General features: G+C 39.8%; 1 protein-coding gene across 3 annotated transcripts; it reads right to left on the bottom strand.

Moving 5' to 3' along the window:
- Positions 1-2,512: 2,512 nt before the first annotated feature.
- On the bottom strand, positions 2,513-20,200 carry HSD17B7 (hydroxysteroid 17-beta dehydrogenase 7). Of its 3 annotated transcripts, XM_045398501.3 has the most exons (10): positions 20,062-20,200; positions 18,019-18,222; positions 14,345-14,437; positions 13,023-13,137; positions 10,904-11,098; positions 7,377-7,481; positions 6,594-6,650; positions 5,421-5,519; positions 3,238-3,338; positions 2,807-3,038 (listed from the first exon to the last, which is right to left on the bottom strand). In XM_045398501.3, the coding sequence occupies exons 1-9, from the start codon at positions 20,094-20,096 to the stop codon at positions 3,306-3,308; spliced, it is 936 nt and encodes a 311-aa protein (XP_045254436.2). In that variant the 5' UTR covers positions 20,097-20,200; the 3' UTR covers positions 2,807-3,038; positions 3,238-3,305. The 3 variants fall into 3 exon arrangements, with proteins under 3 accessions (XP_045254446.2, XP_045254430.2, XP_045254436.2); XM_045398511.3 differs by lacking the exon at positions 3,238-3,338 and having other exon boundaries at positions 2,513-3,038; positions 13,023-13,111; XM_045398495.2 differs by lacking the exon at positions 3,238-3,338 and having other exon boundaries at positions 2,513-3,038.
- Between the last annotated feature and the right edge of the window lie 1,440 nt (positions 20,201-21,640).

Here is a 21,640-nt window from a genome sequence, read left to right on the forward strand (position 1 = left end):
CTGAATCTGATGATCATGGCTTCCATCAATTCTAACAACAAAAAGAAAAAAGGAAAAAAAACAAACAAAAACAAACAAACAAAAAAAACCTCAGTCTTCATCTCCTCAATGTTACCTCTTTCCCATGTTCTCAGTTCTTTCTAGAATGCTTATTAGATGCATTTGAGATGTCTCACTCTATCATTCACATGTTAACTTCTATATCCTCAAAACCCAACAGTGCCTGGCATGTGGTCAGTGCTCATCTATGGAACGAATGAATTATACTAAACCCATTGGAAATCAAAATAAATGCACCAGATCAAGGCAGAAATCAGGCATCTGCTGAAATCCAACTTCCTAGCAGTTGAATCTTTAACCTACTACTCCAGTCAGATACAAAAAGAGTTAAATCTGGGATTGTTTAATGAAAGGAACCAATTGTACAGGTACACCATTTGGGAGTGTGGGAAGGGAGTGCTCCCTGTTTTGAGGAAATTGGATAAAATGGCTCAGAAAATACATACAGAACCAACCTAGGGACACATCATCAATGACGTGAAATCAAGATTGGTTCATGTTTAAAGTTTCCTTTTGGGTACTTAATTTGCATTGGCTGTGCACCTACTAGAATATTATCACAATTCTGCAAGGTAGGCACTGGCATCAATATTTTATGTAATCAAACTGAGGTATAAATTGAAGTAACTTGCCCAAAGTTATACAGCTGGTCTCGAACTCCATACAGATAGTTAACTGGCTAAATCCAAATCTGATCCAAGGTCTGCCCAGCCCTAAAGCCCATACTCCTCCCACCATGCCCTGCCACTTGATCAGATGCTGCCTACCGGGTCAAACTTGGAAAACTGAACCAACTCTATCAGATAGGAAGTCATCACTTAGTGCCTTACATTATAGTGTTTGAACCATGACATTCTGGCTTATCAATCTCTAATAAAAATTATTACAATGTGTTAAAAAGCTCTTTATTCATTCACATATATTATTGCATTAAATGTTCACTCCATACCCATGAGTAGAAGCAGCAAAAAGATAACCACTCCACTTTACATATGAGGAACCTGAGATTCACAACACATAATGTGCTTCTTCCAAATTTACAATGTGAGTGAATGGAAGAGTGAAAAACAGCTCGATTTCAGGTCAGCTTCACCCTTCTCTCCCAAAGACAGTGGACACAGTGGCGTGCAGCTCTCATTTTCACTTATAGAATGTTTATAGAAAACCTTTAACAACAGAATTAGAGAAACTAATCAAAAACTTCATAAACTGTGAAGAAATTATATATCGTTTTTTACTTTTGTTAACTCATTCAAAATTTTACTGACTTTAGATTTCAGGCGTTACATTGGTTATATTTACAGTAAAAGTATATGGCATTTTATCATTTTTTTTCATATCAAGTGAGGCCTGGGGTGTGGTTCTTTGAAAATTTATAAAGAAAAAGTTTGCATAATTATCTGATACATGTAAACTAAATCTTCACCACTTTCCTCTACTACTATAGTGTACCTTACGCCAGCAGTTACCCAATTAGAAAATTTTATCGAAACTTAATGCGAGTTTCTCGTTGCAAGTTTACAACTATTAAGATATGATCATGAAAATGGGTTGGTCACTAATAAACAAATTTGCAAATAGTGTTAAGGATCAGGCCCAATATTAGCATGAACTCCTTCAGAATCAATAAAAGATATTTTTTAAACCAAAAATAATTCAAGTCACCCAAAAATGTATCTATTTCGTTTTTGTTATTAACCACATGGACACCACATAAGGACTGTTTGGATTCTAACAATTTTAAGATTGTCAGAAGCAGCATATGGAGGAAGAAATAGTGCAAAAGAGCTAAAAACATTGCTCGTAAAGCAACAAAGTTCCGATTGCCACTCAAATAGTTGGCAGTACTTCCTTTTGCTGGGGGCAGGCCAAAGAAAGGAGCAGTGTGTGCCTGTGTCACAATTATTCAAGTCCACCTCTTGTCCCATGGAGCACAGCTTAGGCTCCAGTTGACAGAATAATATAAACAGATATTCTGTTGGATGACTTGATTTTATTTTTACATAAAATCTTTCAGAAAAGAACTCTAATAATTTTGATGTGATACCATTCTAGAGAATAACTAATATTTTTACTTTATCAATTTTTAATTTTAGAGATGGAGTCTTGCTCTGTCACCCAGGCTGGAGTGCAGTGCCGTGATCCTGGCCCACTGCAACCTCTGCTTCCTGAGTTCAAGCGATTCTCCTGTCTCAGTCTCCCAAGCTAAGATTACAGGTGCATGCCACCACACACGGCTAATTTTTGTATTTTTAGTAGAGATGGGTTTTTGCCATGTTGGCCAGGCTGGTCTCAAACTTCTAACCTCGTGATCTGCCCACCTCAGCCTCCCAAAGTGCTGGGATTACAGGCTTGAGCCACTGTGCCCGGCCCAATCTTTTTCTCATATGCATACAAGCATGCACACATACACATTCTCGGAGATAATTCCAAAAGGAAGGAAAATAGACAGTCATAGTTCATAGTTTATTACAAATGCATATTATCCAACATGATAGAAATCCACATGCCCCAGAATGTACAAGAAGGTATGCAATGTTCCAGAGTATCATTGTCAGTTCTGGTGTTTTATATATATATATTAAATATACATATTTTTTGAGACAGGGTCTCGCTGTCACCCAGGCTGGAGTGCAACGGCACAATCTCAGTTCACTGCAACCTCCGCCTCCCAGCCTCAAGAGATCCTCCCACCTCATCCTCCTGAGTAGTTGGGACTACAGATGCATGCCACCACACCCAGCTAATTTTTTATTTCTTTTTGTAGAGACAGGGTCTCACTATGTTTCTCAGGCTGGTCTCGAACTCCTAGTCTCAAGTGATCCTTCCGCCTTGGCCTCTCAAAGTGCTGGAAATTACAGGCATGAGCCACTGTGCCCAGCCTGATTATCTGTCTTTTGAATAGTGACCCTAATGTGCTTTTCCAGTTCCAGTAACTTTTGATAAAATTTTTCAGCAGTGTCTTCATCTAGGTCCATCTGGAAAAGAAGCAAAAATAAAGATGTCTAGAAAGGAAAATTAAGATGAATAGTATTTGTATAAAAGAAAGTCATTCAATATATGAAACAAAAAGAAAGGAGGCAGCAGGAAAGGGCCATGGTGGCAGACACGTGGGGACTGTCAGGAAACTGAGAGCCTGAAGACATACTAAATGTCAGTCTCAGTTCCAACACTCACCAAACCCACTGATGCTTCCCTTAAACAGCAAGACTGAAAGATCCGAGTTTTGCTATCTCCCCCAACTTCTATAGGCCCAGGAAACAGAAGACACCAACCAACTGTGATATCAAAGGACAAAACAGAAAAATCAAGAGTTTCGTGAATTTCTAATGGCTACTCACTTCCTAATATCCATCTGGCTTAGTAAAAAAGCCCTGGTTTGAGCTGGACTCACGGCCCTCTAGATAAAAGATGATACTTCAGCCCCTGTTGAAACAATGGGTGCCAGAGCCATGAGACTATGTTCTGGCCAGTGAGATGTAAATAATACCTGGAGTCTCTTCAAGAGAAATAAAGCATCCCTTTTTTCTTCCCTTCTTCCATACCACTCTCCAGCCGCAGGCCTGAGGGCCACGCCCTAATGGCCAGGTGGTGACTGCAAGGAACTTGGGTTCCTGACAATTTGTGGAGCTGCCATGGCAGCCTGAGACTGCCTCTCTCCTAAATGCTTTTACATGCAAGAAATTTAAAATTCTATCTGGTTCAATCCATAATTATTTTACATTCCTGTGTTTCATGCAGGAAATCTCGACAGTATGTAAAGGCAAACTTTCAGCTCTTTTAAAATAGCGATATCCTTTTTTCAAGCCAACACAGAGCCTAAACTTCAGGAACAGCCTCTTTGTTCACAAAACTGAAAGGCTAAAAATTAAATAAACTTTTGAACATTTTGAAAATAACATTTATTTTCAATCATGTTAGTTTTTCTATAATGGAACTGGAAGAAGCATTACAGAACTCTTCTAGTTCAACTCCATCTTTTAAGAGAAGAGAAAGCTGACTTACCCAAATAATCAAAGGTTAAAATACTTTCTTCAGTGCATTTCCATAAAATGCTAATGAGTATGTCAGTTTGTAGAATTAAACATTTTTTCCCTTGATAAACAAAACATTCCCTCTAAGTTAACAGACAGTAAGTTCAAATACACTCTGCTAGCCTAAAGTAAGTTATTAGTTTATAATAGAATTCCCCAAAGGGATGTTACAGGTTATGTAAAATTTGGTTTAAAAAAAATTCATGGTGAGGAACTGAAAACAGCGGGATTAAATATTTCACACACATTTCTTAACTGTTTCAACTTCTCACAGCCTTTACTTTGCTGACGTATGCTGTACAAGTCTCTGAAAGAGGGGAATGTAATATGAAGCATGGTTCAATTTTACTTGCTACAGGAACTGGTTCTTGCAAATCTTCTCAAGAAACTAGTATCCCACAGAATGTATTTTGAAAAACCTGGAAGGTTCACTTTTAGTGAACAGATAGCACAGGAAGCCAAGTGCATGGCTCCCCTTTCAGCTCATGCTACTAACAGACGCCAAGATCGATGCCAGTTACTTGACTTACCTAACAGTCACCTCAATCTTATTTTATCTTAAGCTAATACCTCCTCACAACAGGCTGGATCGTGGAAAATCGAAGGCTGAAATAAACCTTAGTCATGACAAAAGTATAACAAAGTACTTCTCTCAGTTTAAAATAAATGTTCTCATTCCCCAGTATGTAACTCTATGTTTGATTTCATTTTAGATTACACCAAGTCTAAAAAACACAGTACTGATTTGATTTTTTTTCTGCACATTATCCTGCTCCTCTTCAAAACACCAATCTATTAAAGCTGATAATTGTCACAAGCAGAATTGAATACTCAAAGGGAAGTTAAGTTCACACAGAAAAACACTTCCTATTTCATCCAACTTGCAACGTATTTACTGAGCGTCTACCATGTGTAAGGCAGTCCGCTAGGAAATGGGGTATGACCCTCCTCCTCACAGAGCTTACATTCTGACAGAGGAACCCAAAGGTGAACAAGCATGATCTGCAACAGGTACAGGATGTCAAGAAAGCCTACCACAGAGGCACCCAGGCCTGGTCTACAGCGTCACTAAAGGCTATGGGATAAGCTGATCTGAAGGATGAGCAGAAATTAATCATCAAGAGGCTGAGAGCAGCTTAGGTCAGGAGAACAAGATGTGCAAGAAACAGGAGAGAGCAGGATGAAATAAAATCAGGCCAGTGTGATACTGGTGAACAGTGAGTACTCAGAGAAGGGAAGCTGGGGGGCTGAGGGGCTGGTCAGGAACACGGGCTTAATTCATCAACCCAGCAGCAAACATCAGTGCAACAATGTAAGCACATTTACCTTCTGGGTCATAATGTAATTTCTTCCAAAGCCAGTGGTGGCACTGAGATATTTGATCAGAGGATTGAGAGATTCGGGCTTTTGGTGGAAAAGCCATACCTGGAAAGGAAGGATGTGTCAATGATTTGTTTCTTCTGCCCAAGGTGAGTAAGGCTGGTGGAGATTCACAATCAGCACTTTATAGAGCTCCCCAGACAAATTATAAACAGCCTCTCAAATATCATCAGTGAACGGTTTAGCAAATGTATTGAGAACTAATTAAAATATAGTTTAAAAGCACTTGCTTCTATAATCAATTTGTGTTCCTACAATAAACACATTTATTTCTGTAACATTTACCAAAACAAGAGCATCAAAGCCAATTCCATTTATGTTTTCCTTAGCTAATTTCAATTAAGTCAAGATTTAATAATCTACTAAGTACTACAGTGCTAGGTCCTTAGGTTTCCAAAGTGAATAGCAAAATTCCTGAAGGAGCTCAATGGAATGAGGGAGACAAACATAAAGAACTGACTCAGATACAATGGGTTTTTAATGTAGGACAATTCTGATCCATTAGTAGAGGCTGCCTCTGGAGCTCTGGGTTGAAGAATATTCAGAGACACCACTTGTGTACAACAAAAAGGAGTATTATAGCCCATTAGTAATGTCTGCCATTGATGAGGAAACACACGCAACCCATTTGCCATGTGTGATTTAAGGAACTCGACTGGCTTCCTAATAAAATAACAACTTGATCCTCTAAGAAAGGGAAGAAAATCTTCATAGAGGGGAATGGTGTTGAACTTTGTTATCTTGGCTCTTGACCCACAAGATGCTCTTTCTCCGTGGGAAATCACGGACTGATTGTGCAGTCATCGTCCTGCTTTGCCTGCCCCTCCAGCTTTCCACTGCTCTGTCTCTCCTCCAGCTGCTGGTGTATCCTGCCTCTAAAGAAGTGTTTTCCCTATAGTCATGGTGCCCAGTGCCATGGTAAATGTCAAACTTGCAAACTTCACTCCTAATGTTCTGCGCTTAGCCTTATAGTCCGCTTTAGCTCCAAACAGGACCTCGATTATTCACAGAGCTTATTCTCTTATTATCTCTTCTGTCGAAATTATTTCTACCACAAGTGAACCTGTAATTCACGTCTGCTAAGCCATCATAGAAGTTATAAAAACTTCAGTAACATACCAGCGCTTCTGTTCCATTGTATGGTGTCAAAGTGAATGCATTTGCAAAAAAGCGAAGCTGCAGAAAAGAAAACAACAGTTATTTTTGTGGTAGTTTAGAATACAGTCACAAAATAATTATTCATTTAAATATTAAAAAAGAAAACTTGCCTTTCTGATTATAGAACATTTTTTAAGTAACAAAAAATAGAGGTCAAAAAAGAAACATCACTTAATCTCCAGACTCCAAATCAACCACTTTTAACACGAAGGTCTATTTACTTCTGATCTTTTCTTTATGCCTGCCCTAAAGGAGAGATATTTCTTCCTGAGCCCTAAAGGGAGAATCATTTCCTAAAAATAGCATTTTTCAATGTGTGCCAGAGAAACGATGGTCCTGCAAGATGTTCAAATCACGAAACAAAAATATGGTTCTATAGTTACATAATGTACAATTATCCCCTTTTTGGGAACTTTTAATGCGCATGACCACTTTGAAAACTTAGAGAAGTCCAGTTTAACCATGTTTAACATGGGTTTTCTGAAATTATATGATTACAGAACTCTTGGGATCTGTGGTGCATGAGCAATGAAACATTCCTTTAAAGAGAAGTGGACACTCAAATGGTGGTGTGGCAGTAATACTTAGAAATATTAAGCAGAGGTTTCACATTTAGTAAGTTCAAAACCTCAAGTTAAATGGCATTCAGGTTCATTCCTTAAATCATTTCCCAACCCTTAAACACATCTTCCAGGTCCCAAAAAGAGATTTTATGAGCTAAGAAAAGAAGTATTCATCACTTACTAGCAATATTGCCGGCATCAACAGTGTCCATATAAAGGGAGGCAGAATTCCATATGTCAAATTGGTCAGTGCTGTACCTGGACACACCACATTGGAATACAGACCCTAGGAACAGACAGGGGTAGCAATAAGACTTTAACTTAATGTATATTGACTCAGTCCAGCTACATGCTAGTTAATAAAAGAGGTATGTACATGAGCCAGAAGTCAGGTAATAAAGAATTTACGTTTTGAGTTGTCTCTGAAGGTGGGTAAAACATTTATGTTGAAGAATCATGTATTAAGAGAACCCACTGTGAGAGGCACCCAGGATGTAAAAATTAGTAAGACAAAGTCTCTATTCTCATGAACCTTGCAGTATAAAAAATAACCAATCTTAAAGCTGGGGGAGAAAAGCAGGGCCTGGTTATCTGAGTTTTCCCTATTATTGGCTTAACTGAAGATCAACTTTTCAATAATCATGAGCATTTACGATTAAAAGATGTACGGAGTACAGTCCTTGCCTTCAAGAAGTTTCTGGCCTAATAAATAGACAGTTAAACCTAAAGTATGTGTCTGTTTCCCTGCAGGTACATAAGACCCATACGTCTAGCTTGAGGTGGGCGCTCCCGGCATCAGGCTGTATGTGCTGTCACTTTCTCCAACTGAAGATCTCTAAATCAGGTCCTTAGCCTAGAACTCATTTTAGAAAGTTCCACCCTATAAAGAGAGCCCCAATTAACACAGAGCTTATTTAATCTAAAGGGTCCTAAGTGATCTATAGTTAAGCCCTGGAGCCCTGGGACTATCATGAGGATAAGTCTTAGCTCGTGACTTTTTTCTAGAGGATTGCTGGGAAATCAAGGGGACTCTCAGGGATGGTTGATCCATGTCAGGCAATGCCAAGACTCTGCAGCACCAAATAAAGGAGGAAAAGCCTCCAGGTTCTGTTGCTTAGGGTGCTATCTGTTCATTGAACTGTCTGTTACAGACAGAACCTGAGAATCCCCTTGATTTACCAACAATCCTCTAGAAAAAAGTCAAGAGCTAAGACTTATCCTCATGATAGTCCAAAAGTTTTTCCTAAGAAAATAATGTACTCTGCCCCCAAAAGAGCTAAGGAAAAGTTCTTATTCTAGGAACTACCTAGGAACACTTGTGGACTATTCTGTCCTAAATGAAGAAATCTTCAAACTAAAATCCAGGGTTTCCAACATATATAATTTTCTGATGTTGAGGGATAAAAAAAGAAAGAAAGAAGAAGACAATCTTAACCAAGACTGTATCCTTCCATTTGTTTAATTATAGGGATTAAATTGTGATGATCCTGAGTATTTCTATATGGCTTGAGTCGGGGAGGATGCATGGATGATTCAAGTCTATCAGGCAATCTATATAGAACCTGACAACATTTCCAGTAACACAGGGCTTCAAAAGGAATACTGTAATGTCATTCTTTCTCAGCTGCTTCTTTCCTCATAAAGGCCAGGGAGAAAAAAGTCATTGGCTGAGAACCAATCTCAACAGATTTTACAAGCAATAGCTAAATCTCCCTCTTTCATAAAAGATAGAATCCCAAACCTTACTTGATAACTGAGACTTAAATAGAATCCCAGACCTTTCTATGAAAGGAAAAGCTAATTCCTCTAAAAGGGAGTTCTCAGAGTACCAGGAAGCAGTTGTGACAAGTTTTTAAACGTCTCAAGAAACTTCGGAAGGAGGTGCACAATGGGGCCAACATGCTGAGTCCAACCTGCAATATTAACAGCCTATACAAGAACACGTACAGGCATCTGCAGACCACATGCACCAACACCTACACATGTGCACACACCCAAAAAATACATGCACAAACACATGTGCACACACCCACAAAACCCGTACACGTACATATGAAGCCCCTACACATGGGTAGGCACACAAATACATATACACGCTCATGCATATCCACATGTATGTATTTGTACAGACACATGCACACACAAACTCACATTCTGAATACAAAGCACTGCTGTGAGTGCTTCATCCAGATCCCCTCAGTCCATCTTCCCAATAAATCTGTGAGGCAGGCACTATTACTATCCCTATTTTTCAGATGAGGAAACTGAGGCATAGGGAGATTAAATAATATGCCTAGGGTTACAAAGAGTCAGGATTCAAATTCAGTCCTAGAAAGTATGCTCTTAGCTTCAACTTTATAAGAGGCATGATTCAGGCTGGGTGCAGGCGCTGTAATCCCAGCACTTTGAGAGACTGAGGCAGGCAGATACCTGAGATCAGGAGTTCGAGACCAGCCTGGCCAAAACAGTAAAACCCTGTTTCTACTAAAAATACAAAACGTGGGTGTGGTGGCACATGCCTGTAATCCTAGCTACTCGGGAAGCTGAGGCATGAGAATCACTTGAACTCAGAAGATGGAGGTTGCAGTGAGCTGAGATTGTGCCACTGCACTCCAGCCTAGGCAACAGAACGAGACTCTGTCTCAAAAAAAGGGGGGGCATGATTCTAAGAGCCAGATCACAAAATACCACCTGATAAAGGTAGCCATTCCAGAATAAGCCAGGTCTAGACTATCACATAAGGCTTATATTTCTATGTCTAATTCATGATCCAAGAAGCTCCCTTGAGGGAAAACATAATTCTTGATCATCTTTTTATTTCACTTTTCTCCTCAACCCTAAACCTGGCCCAGTGCCCTAAACATGATAAGTCTTTTATAAATGTTAGTGAAATTAAACTTCTCCATAGCCCCATACTCATACAACAGTGTTAATCAAAGCAAACAAAAGAAAATGTCCAAGGGGAAGACTGGAGATTTTCAGGTAAGAATTTAGACCTGGGCAACAGAGAGATAAAAGAAGCAGTAAACTGCAGACCATAGTGGCCACAAGGACTCAGTATGACCAACAAGGGTCACCATCCCCTGTAAAACATCCTATAAACTGAGATCCTCATAGAGACAGAGTTCTGGGAGTCTTACCTAAAACCACCACTATCCAGAAGGTTTTATAACTACTTCACTGTCCTATAAACATCTGCTATGACAACCACTAGGAGGCAGCATGGTGCAGGGGGAAAAGTCCAAGCCATAAAGTCAGCCAGCCTCGGGCTCAATTTTGAGCTCTACCATTTACAAGTTGTGTGACCATCGGGTAAATGACTTAAGTTCTCCGAGATTTAGAGTCCTCATCTGAAAATGGTTATACTTAAACCCACCTCCATATAATGAGGCAGGTATTTAATAACACACACAGATGAATACAGAACCTGAAACACAGCAAGTACCAAAACAGTAGTTATTATCACTTTTAGTAGTGTCACTCTGTTAACATAAGTTAGAATTCCTGAAGAACCACAGAATGATGAATGAACTACCTGTAACTAAAATGTCAGGAGCTAATTATCTCTGCCCTAACATTTTCGTATACACCAACTATCAATCTAAACTACAAGAGTTAGTGGAAAGCCAGCTACCTTACTAGGAAATCAATAGTAGGTAATTAAGAGAACCTGCCCTGCCATTTCCATATCACTGAGATGGGCCTTACCTGCTGGTTGAAGTTCCTGTTCAAAGCCACACTCAGAAGGTCAGTGGCATATTTGGAAGAACTGTAGGGCTCCTTGCCTTTGCTGTGCTGGAAGTCCTCGAGGCTGAAATTAGATTTCCTTGCATTGCGAGACGATGTCCAGATGAGCTGAGATGGACTGTCACTGTGACAAAGGAGAGGCTCCAGTTCCCGAATCTGGGTGAAAGAAAAAAAAAAAGAACAAAAAAGTATTAAAATATACTGGCAGAATACAGATAACAATTTTGAAACCACTGTACATCTATACTGAAATTGAACAATTAGGAGGGAGGATGGTGGGAGTCAGGTTTGTCACTGTTGAAGTGAGACATCACAAATAAGCATGGGGAGGAAGCTAGAATGATCTATATGGTAAGAGATTAGGGTCAGAGACATCAGTATTAACTAGTTATCTAAAAGAGACATGAATTAGTTACATAGAAAAATATTTATAGATATGCATACATACAGGAGTTAGTACGCTAGTATGCACACACATATCTCTGTAGTCTATTAGCACAGAGGGTTTAGAAGACACTGATCTCTCAGTAGCAATAAGCACCCAGATCTTGGTTTCTAATAACCATTCTCTGATAAAAGAAAACATATGTCTTTAGAAAAGTATCTGATTCTAGGACTGAACAAGGAAACACATAAGATGATTCTGAAGCATCTTGTGGTGCCAGATAGTAAGAAACTGCTCAAAATGAAAGCTAAAACAAAAACAGAAAACCACAATGATGGGGGTGTGCCAAAGAGATACAGGAGCCAACTGAAAGAGCTCCCAGTGGCTAAAACTGAAAACATTTGAGCAAGAAAATAAAATAGTATTTATAATTTCAAAGCAGGAAATACATATTCATGCGTCCATGTGGAAAAAATAAATGACTGAATAAAGACATAAATAAAAGAGAACAGACAAATCTCCCTTGCAGGAAAAAATCCAAACAATTTCTGTAGATAACCCACTCTCTTAAGGAGGTAAAGCATTAGCCAGTATGCATTGGCTGCACATAGTAACTTTCTTTCTTTTTCTCTTTTTTGAGACGGAGTTTCACTCTTGTTGCCCAGGCTGGAGTGCAGTGGCATGATCTCGGCTCACCGCAACCTCCGCCTCCTGGGTTCAAGCAATTCTTCTGCCTCAGCCTCCCGAGCAGCTGGGATTACATGCATGTGCCACCATGCCCAGCTAATTTTGTTTTTTGATAGAAATGGGGTTTCTCCATGTTGGTCAGGCTGATCTCCAACTCTCGGCCTCAGGTAATTCGCCCGCCTTGGCCTCCCAAAGTGCTGGGATTACAGGCATAAGCAACCGTGCCCGGCCCAACTTTCTCTCAAAAAGTAGAGTATGAAAGGGGAGAAAGAAAAAGTAACTTAACAATGGAGAAACCTGACAAACATTACTTCAAGCCAGGAGATCAAGGTTAATATCAACACTGAGAAGTCATACTGATAGAATATACCCTTGATATGATGTCATGAGAATGTCACTTTACCTCTGTGACATTCCTCCCAAAAACCACATTCTTCAGTCTCACCATGAGAAAAACATCAGACAAATCCCAACTGACAGTCTACAAAACACTAAGCAGTACTCCTCAAAACAGTCAATGTCACCAAAAACAAGGAAAGTCTGAGAAGCTGTCACAACCAAGAAGAGCCTAAGGAGACATGACTGCTAAATGTAATGGGATCCTAGAACTGAAAAAAGACATTAGGCAAAAACGAAACCGGCATAAGTGTGTACTTTAGTTAATAATAATGTAGTAAAATTGATTCATCTATTTTGACAAATGCATCATACCAATGCAAAATGTTAATAGGGGAATCTGGGTGTAAGGCATACAGAAACTCTCTATATTATCTCTGCAGTAATTCTGTAAATCAAAAACTATTAGTACACTTATTGAAGAAAAATCTACTAGGAAAGCTTCCAGAAGTATTCCATGCTTACAATAAACAAGCCAAATGCAATCAAGAAAACTCAAACATGAGATTAAGTCAGTTAACTGGTTGCTCAACTATAGCAATGCCCCATGCCCAGAGCTTTACAGAAACGATCACACCAAATATTAGCTTATTAAGCCCACAGCTTTTTTACCAGGATAAAATGGCCAAAGACATTGGTCTCAAACACCTCCTGAAGTCCATCAGCAGTGATCTTATCACCCTGGGTCAGCAGGCCTTCAGCTGTGGAGAACATATGAATCACTTTTCTGAAATAGCAGAAGATAATTGCATGACTTTTTAAAGCTTCTTTAACTGGAAATGCTGAAAACACTTCCCAACCCATCCCCCGCCTCCCCCCCCCCCACCCATAAACTATACATCCCTTGATTCTGTAATGACAGGAATAAAAATAGCTGTTTCTCAGACTGGATTATTGCATTAAATGAAATGCCAAAGTCCCTCCTTCCCCCGACTAATTCACAGAAGTACTTACACACGTATAGCTCACACTACCAATAGGAACTTGAGTCTCTCAAAAATCTGCTGCTAAAACTCTTTACCTCTTCCCCAGTCAAGTTACAGGTAAACTGTTCTAAATGAATAATAAGCTATGCCAAAGGGAAAAAAGTCTTCCTGTGTATAAAGTATGTTTAATTGCCAAAAACAAAGTTAAACAGGTTGTTTTTTTAACTGGGAATTCTTCAAACATATTAATATAGTGTTCTGCTGTGAGGTCAATTCAGTAGGTCAAGGCCAACATGGAGACAGACAGAGAGAGAGAGAGAAAGAGAGAGAAGAGAGAGAGAGAGAGAGAGAGAGAGAGAGAGAGAGAGAGAGAGAGAGAGAGAGAGAGTGTCTGTCTGTCTTTTAATGAAAAAGAAGTAAAGCAAAAGTACTGGTATAGTAAGTAGCACATAGTAAGAATGCCTATTTATGAGTAAGTGTACTGGGTCACAAAGTAAGATTTATTCCTATAAATAAGAATTCTCCCGGTTGTGTTTCAACATTTTTGAAATTTTTGAAAGCCACTACACTAATGTGTAATGAGAATTTCCCAGGAAGACATTAGTTCTCTGCATTTCCCCAACCTACTGGTCACAGCACCTGACATACAACTGGGAAATAGTTCAAAGTAGCTTTCCTGGAAGTTGGAGTCTCTCTGAGAACTCTGCCTAATTTCAAAATGTTCTTGCTAATAGGCATATCCCGGCAGACCAAAAAATGACCTTCTAAACCATTCAACCATTTAGAATGTACTGGGACTTAGAACACCATACAAAACAGAACTTTCAGCGCTCCCCACAAAAGAGGATTGCTTTTCTTTCATGATATGGTTGCATCATCTCCTTTTTCTGTCTTCAACCTTTTCAACGACCCCTTACCTTTCATCCCCCCAACTTAACACACCAGCAAAACTAGGCAGAAAAATGAACACATTCCTTCCAATCAGTTCATCCAGAAAATGGAAATTACCTTGAAAAGAGGCCAAAGAAAAGTGCTTTGATATTTAGCTGTGGATTAGGCATGATCCCAGCATTTAGATATATACAGTCTAATCTCTGAAACCTGCAAGTAAACAACCAAACGAGATTGTGAGTTGCAAGTAAAAGCATCAGGTCAAGATTGTGTATTCTATCTCTAGAGTGACTAGAATCAAGGAGGCCTAAGAAAGACAAAAAATACTTTTTAAATTAATAAATTAGCCACAGCAAGCTGAGAAGAATTTACAGTACATTAAAGTTACAGCATTTCTTTCTCAACAGTTTTTCTTTAGCCACAGTAAACATCTGAGAATTCTTTCTTTGGTAGTGGCTTCAAACAGAATCTGTGGACTTTAAGTAAAACCTCTGATCAATAATTCCTTCCAGCTCTGTTCTCTCAATAAGGAACTGCAGCAACCCTCTATCTGTTAAACCCACTCCACTCTCCTCATCTTACAAAGTCTCTTGCTTTTAAAAAAAAAAAAATCCACATCTCCTCTGGTTGATAAGTAAAATTTATATAATATTGATATTCACCTGACTTGATCTATTAATGTTGAAATCTGAATGCCAAAATATATAATAAAACAGAAGATCCATGTGGAAACCTTTCAGTGTTCATGGACAAGTCCTATGTATCATAAAATAATGAAAGTTCATAAGAATACAATGAGATTGTAAAAGATGAATCAGGGTAAGATATTCTTGCCGGGCTCCCTCCTGAATACTTGTCATGGAAGGGATATGAAATGATGAGTTGAAAAAGCATTTTCAGTTTTAAACGTATGTAAGCCTTCATCTAGATGTACTGGTTTTGAACTAGGTTCAAGGCAGGTAAAGCCTGCTCTCATGATACTCACAGACACCATAAATATTCAGAATATCTCCTAGAGTTCTATGTACCAAACTGTCTCTGACTAACCCAAGACATTAAGAGCCACAGCTTCTAAAGTTAGGACCCTGAACTACATACATGGTCTTCAATACAGATCACATACAAATATTTCTTCATCATCCTATAAATAATTGACAAATGACTCAAATTATTAAACTGACCATTTAAAATGCTGATATTGTTACCATCAGTTCATCACATAAGTGCCACAAAGATAGTGTGAGTTCATCCATTGTTGCTTGTTCTATTACCGTATTTGCCAACTTTTATCTAAGAATATTAACATATTTGGCTAGGAACAGAGAGGAAATGTTTAGTAAAGACACCAAATTAAGCTCTGGCTTCAGTAAAATGGCATACCACTCATCAATAAAATAATTGACACATTGCTCTAATATGGATAAAACAGAATCACTGTTTCTTACTAGTTTTCATCTGCACATATCTAATAGAAGACAATGCTACAGATAGAAAGACCAGGTGTCAGGGATGGTGCTACTTGAGCCTTTAGAAGGAATCTCAAGCTCTCTTTAGCTCTAGTTGACTTCAAGCTTAGAACTGAAGAGATCCATTTGAGCCACTGAGTGCAGTTTCTTGACATAAGCAAGAATCTATCTGGACACTTTCATATATTCCATATTTGTGAATATCATTATAACCATCATTTCCTAAACTTGAATAACACCAACCATCTCAAAAAAAAAAAAAAAAAAAAAGGCTGTTTTGCGAACTAAAAAAAATACCTCAAAACTTCACTACAATGCTGATGACAGGTACCTGGGACAACTCACTGCTACCACAGCCTCACTGCCTTGAATCTGTGCTAAGTTGCTAAATATCTTACAAAATACTAAATTACTAAACTTGTGATAAAGTACCGAATATCTTGAACCTTTGAAGGCATTCGGGAATAGTCAGTACTATAAACGTTAAAACTTTAGGTCTCAAAAGTAAACTGCATCGGAATGGGCTATTATTAACTGGGAAATGAAGGTTCTTTTCTTCCAAATAAGAGAATATAACAAAATCTAAACAAATCAGGTAAGAAGCCAGCTGGCTAAGAAAGTTTGGGAAAAGAATGCCTGTAAACATGATTTAAAAGTCGTAACTTCTCTCAACTTCATAGTTTTTATCTCCATAAGGACATTCAGTATACAGTTTCACAGCCCTGGAGACTCTTAAGTTATGGAGGAGTAGGGGATATGGAATATATCACAATTTATGTGAAAACAGAACCTAGAAAATCTCCTCAGGTTTTTTTTTTCTTTTTTCTTTTTTAAGATGTGGCAGAAAACTCTAGAGCTCAGCAGTACTGGAGAGAGAAACCACATTTACAAAGGACTAAGGCCACACTGAGAAGAGCCAGAGCGAAGAAGAAAACTAGCTTTCACTTTGTAACTGGTGCATTTGGAAGAGGGAAATGCAAATTATTATCAATTCACATAAAATACAAAGTATTTTTCTTCAGCAAATGTCTTCATTAAGAAGGGCTTCCTTGTTTCTACCCATTTCATTTTACTGTCCAAGGAAACAAGGTAGTTATTTGTCTCTTAAGTGCCTCAATACTAAAATATTTGAAAATTAATTATTCAAGATAGTCCTAGGGCGGCATAGACTAGTGCAGGGTTCTTGGCCTCTTTTCATCATACATTCCTCCTAAAATTTAAAAACAAACAAATAAATAAAAAGCCATCTCTGCCCAGAAAAATGCACTGTGCACCTACATGCAATTTTGTGTTCACTTGCAGGGGAGTTATACGTTATACTCTATAAGTTATACTCTATTCCTTCACATACCAACTGTTGATCAAATGTCTATTACATGCCAATTACTGTGAAGGTGTGAACAAATCTTTACTGGCCTAGGGAAAAAAATACCCCTTAGGAAGCAGGGAGAAGCCCTGGGGTCTTGGACTCACTCAACTAATATAAGATTGGATGACCTTCCTAGGGACATTACCCTTATTTCTGTGTCTCAGTTTCTTCACTTGTTAAATGTCACTACTTGCCTTATCTACTTAATGAATTCATTATCTGAAGGAAAGATGTAAAAAATGAATTCAAATGTCAAAAGAGTTACCTTAACGTAAGGCAGTGCAACTGATCACACATCAGCATGTACTTATAAATTAGTCTCCATGAAATAATTATGATCATGATTGAGACTGAAAATGTGGTACCAGGCACAATGGCTCACGCCTGTAATCCCAACACCAACTGATCACACATCAGGATGTACTCATAAATTAGTTTCCATGAAATAATTATGATCATGATTGAGATTAAAAATGTGGTACTGGCCGGGTACAATGGCTCACGCCTGTAATCCCAGCACTTTGGGAGGCCGAGGCGGACGGATCACAAGGTCAGGAGTTCGAGACCAGCCTGACCGACATGGTGAAACCCCATCTCTACTAAAAATACAAAAATTAACCAGGCCACCGTGGTGGTGCGTGCCTGTAATCCCAGCTACTCAGGAGGTGAAGGCAGGAGAATCACTTGAACCCAGGAGGCGGAGGTTGAAGTTAGCCAAGATCACGCCATTGCACTCCAGCCTGGGTGACAGAGCAAGACTCCATCTCTTAAAAAAATTTAAAAAAAAGAAAGAAAATGTGGTACTGAGACACAATGGGTCACCCTATACAGATTTCCTCAACATAACTGCTTACACTGCACCTGTTTCTTTTTAGGTTTTTCTTTCCTCTCATTTTATTAAGTGTTATGCTGCACAATCACATAAGAAAAAAAAAATCCATCAGCAAGAGATATACCTTTGCTTAAGTTCCTTGGAGGCCCGGAACACGGACTGCAGGTTGCTGATGTCCACCTGGACAATGGTGACCTCAGCAGTGGGGTGAGAGGCCAGCAGAGAAGCACGGACAGCTTCTGCCTTGTTCCTATTCCTGCACGCCAAACACAGATGAAGCTCATCATCTTCCGCCAGCAGCCGCTTGCAGAGGGCCAGGCCAATGCCACTGGGAGGACAATTCAGACACAAGATGTGGGTTATCTGGGATGGCATCAGGTAGAGGCATTTCTCTCTGGTTCAGAAAACTGTGTCAACTTGACCTCCAGTGAGAAGCCCAGAAAAACATAAAAGACTCAACAATTATTTAAGAATGGAGGAATCCTCCACTCCAATAGTCACTTGCTTGAGACACAGTCTAGTTTGTGTTTTTCTCATTTTGAAAAACTTCAATGACACAATAACTGGACTGAAAACAAGAGTTGTTCTTTAGTTTTGCTATTACTGGGCTTTATCCTGCCAGTGGTTTTCATTTTGTACTTATTATGCCACTCATGAGAATGATTTAATATATCACCAGTAAGGGCTGAAAAGAGCATCTTATTAGCTGTTTCCTATGTGCATCTTTACTTTGCTGTCTAGGCTCCTCAGGGGCAAGGGCTTTACCACCTATTGGTATCATAAACCCCATAAGGAGCACCAGAAATCTCCGATAAAGGAACAGATGAATCTTTCAGATGAGGCATCAGTAACATGGCAAGATGTACAAATCCCTCTCGACAACTATGATTAAATAATAGAAAAAGAAAGAACTCAACGTGATTACGTAGAAGGTAGGAATACACTAAATATTAGATGAGGACCAAGAAAAGGGAAGCAGGGATGAGTACAGCATTTGGAGACAAAGAACTTCAAAACCAGCACTGTAAAACCGCATAGGAGTGGTGACATCAGTCAGATCAGCCTGGCTGATAGCAATGAAAAGTTGGGTAATAATTTCTCTTTCATTACTTAAGCTGATTCCAGGAAAATATATTAATAGTTAAAACCCAAAAAGAGCCTGGAACCATCAGTAATCTGTTAGCACCAACAACAAAGCATCAAAAACAGTTATTTGTCCTCACATGAGAATAGTAGGTATTTAATATACAATTGCACATATCACAATATATGTAAAAGAAACAGACAAAATCAATTCTGACTTATTTCAGTACCTTCCACATAAGAAGCACCAATCAATTGTTGAAGTCACTTGAGAGGGTATGCTAAAAAGTTGCCAACTGCAGACACCTACCAAGCTGGCTTAGTTAATATGCATGTGGTTGAATAATTGAAAGTGGATCAATCTTAAATGTTTAACATGTACTCTATCTTAATCATTTAAAAATGCCAAATGCAACTAGTAGAAAAAATTGTTTGATTGGCTTCATCCTCTACACATTTTTCATGGAAGTGCAAATGACAGGTAAGAGGCTGAGAGACTAAGTGAGCAACCCTGGAATTATTATGAGCTAGTTATTCTGCACCCCAACCATGCCTTCATATGAAAAGGTTAACTTTCTCTGGGTTTCTGAAGAGTGTGTTAGCTCTCTAGCACTGAGCTAAATGGAAGGGGATTGTTTTTTCTCCACAGTCCTAATGCTCATGGGTGTTCAAATTTGTAGGCAAAAGGATTGTACAGACAAAACACCTATAATATAAGACATGATCACGTGGTCAGGAGCAAACTGCTGGGCACTGACGATCAGTACGAATAGCAGGCAAAGATGGAAAAGGGGCGGAGCCCGCGTGAGTACCCTATTCTCTTGATAACCTCAGGATCATCACTGCCACACTCATCACTTACTGATGTTCTAGTTTTCCTTTTCACTGTCATGTTTAATACCAAGTACCAGTTACTGAGCACCTCAAGAGGCCGGCACGCTCCACACCTGCTGCAGAGACTCCGGGAAACCTAGGCAAAGCCAGGGGCGGGCGCTTCCGGGGTCCGTTCGTGGAAGGTCGCAGATCCCTGCTCTCTCAGACCCCTCATCCGCTGCCACCTCTGCCAACCCAAAGGAGGCCTCACCTGCTCGCGCCGGTAATCAAAACCACCTTTCGCATCTTCGCGCATTCACACTTCCAAGCAGTGAAGCAAACGCCGCCGCTGCTTTCGGAAGTCCTAAGATTTCGGGCAGCAGCCGGGCCCACCTCACCCGTCACCAATCAGAGTACGGCCACGCCCCGCCTCCCGTTGCGTCATCGAGTCTGCGCTGATCCCTCCAATCTCAGTCCGCCAACCGCTCCCTGCCCTCGGAGTCGGCGTCGGGTGAGATAGGCCGAGGGGAGGAGCTGCGTGACGCAAAGCCCGGAGCCATTCCAGGTTCTTCTCGCTCCGCCTCAGCGCAGGTGTCCGTCACTGCCGCGTAGGGCTTATTGGAAGCCGGATCTTTAATCCTGGTGGGCGTGTCACCCGGCCTAGCTCTTAGGAGAGGAGTAACACGCACTGGGTCTGTGCCCTGGCGTCTGAGATTGGCACTTCATTGCAGGAAGGCCTCATGGTATTTGCACCAGTGCCCATTTTAGAGAAAAGGTTTGAGTCTAGGAGCCAGAGTTGGGCGACTATTATTTAATTTTCCACTCCTTTTTGGATGTATAGATCCAGGCATTGTGCCACTTCACAGCCCAACTTCTGATCCCAGACCTCCTCCTCTAAAGAAACTTATTTGAGAAAATGAGCACTGATTTTGTTAAGAATTTTATGTAGAATCATGCGTAAATTACCAGTATTCAAAAGTTGGAATGTGGCGTGGAATCAGAATCTCAGAACTTCATTAGCGAAGTACTGAGAATGTGTTGTAACCTCCTATATCAGTGCATCTCAAACTGTGCTGAAGGGCCTGTTTGTGTTTCCAAGCCATCCCAGATGGGTGCTTTTAGAAAATACAGAGAAAAAAAAAAAAGAAAAAAAAGAAGTGCTAGAAAAAGAAAAGCAAAAGGCATACAAAACACAAGCCCCGATTTTTTATTATTAGATTCCAGACTTATAAAAATACTCTGCCAAAATGAGGCAGAATAGGGTTTGGAGGCAGGGTACTTAAGGCCAATTCGTGTTGACTTCCTAGAGCTCAATCAAGGAAAAACAGCAAGGGCTGGGAGTAGGGAATCTGAGACCAATTGGTGCTGGCTTCCCAAAGCTGGATCAAAAGGAAAACACCTGGTTCTGGGGGCCGGAAAACTAGGGCCAATTAACACCAACTTCCTAAAGCTAAAGAAGGAAAAACCCCATCTCCCCACCTCCCAGTAGCAAAGGATCAAAGGCTACTCTCCCTACAACCTTCTGGTCCCAGACCAAACTGAGGGTTGGGCTGCTGTTTTTCAAGGTCCAATAACAAGATGCAGATGAACTGGGGAAGAAGAGAGTTCTTATTTCTGTAACCGGTTACAGGGAGAAGGCCTGGAAATTATCGCCAGACCAAGTCAACATTACAGTTTTTCAGAGCTTATATACTTTCTAAGTGAGCTGTCTACCTGTAAGTGTGCATTTATCTAAAGACATAAGTGATTAACTTCTTTTAATCTGTAACTAAGGTCTGAGTCCTGAAAACCTTCCTCTGGAGCCTCAGCAAATTTACTTAACCTAAATGGGTCCAGGTGCTGGGGTGATT

This window comes from Macaca fascicularis, chromosome 1 (assembly GCF_037993035.2).
Source record: "Macaca fascicularis isolate 582-1 chromosome 1, T2T-MFA8v1.1".
NCBI classification, from domain to species: Eukaryota; Metazoa; Chordata; class Mammalia; order Primates; family Cercopithecidae; genus Macaca; species Macaca fascicularis.

What these genes read in the sequence shown, in the direction of transcription:
- HSD17B7 (XM_045398495.2), bottom strand. Translation starts at nt 20,096, where the DNA reads ATGCGAAAGGTGGTTTTGATTACCGGCGCGAGCAG. An exon ending in TCCAAGGAACTTAAGCAAAG is followed by an intron (nt 14,438 to 18,018) that starts GTATATCTCTTG and finishes GTTTACTTGCAG; the next exon opens with GTTTCAGAGATTAGACTGTA. An exon ending in TCTTTGGCCATTTTATCCTG is followed by an intron (nt 11,099 to 13,022) that starts GTAAAAAAGCTG and finishes TCTTTCACCCAG; the next exon opens with ATTCGGGAACTGGAGCCTCT.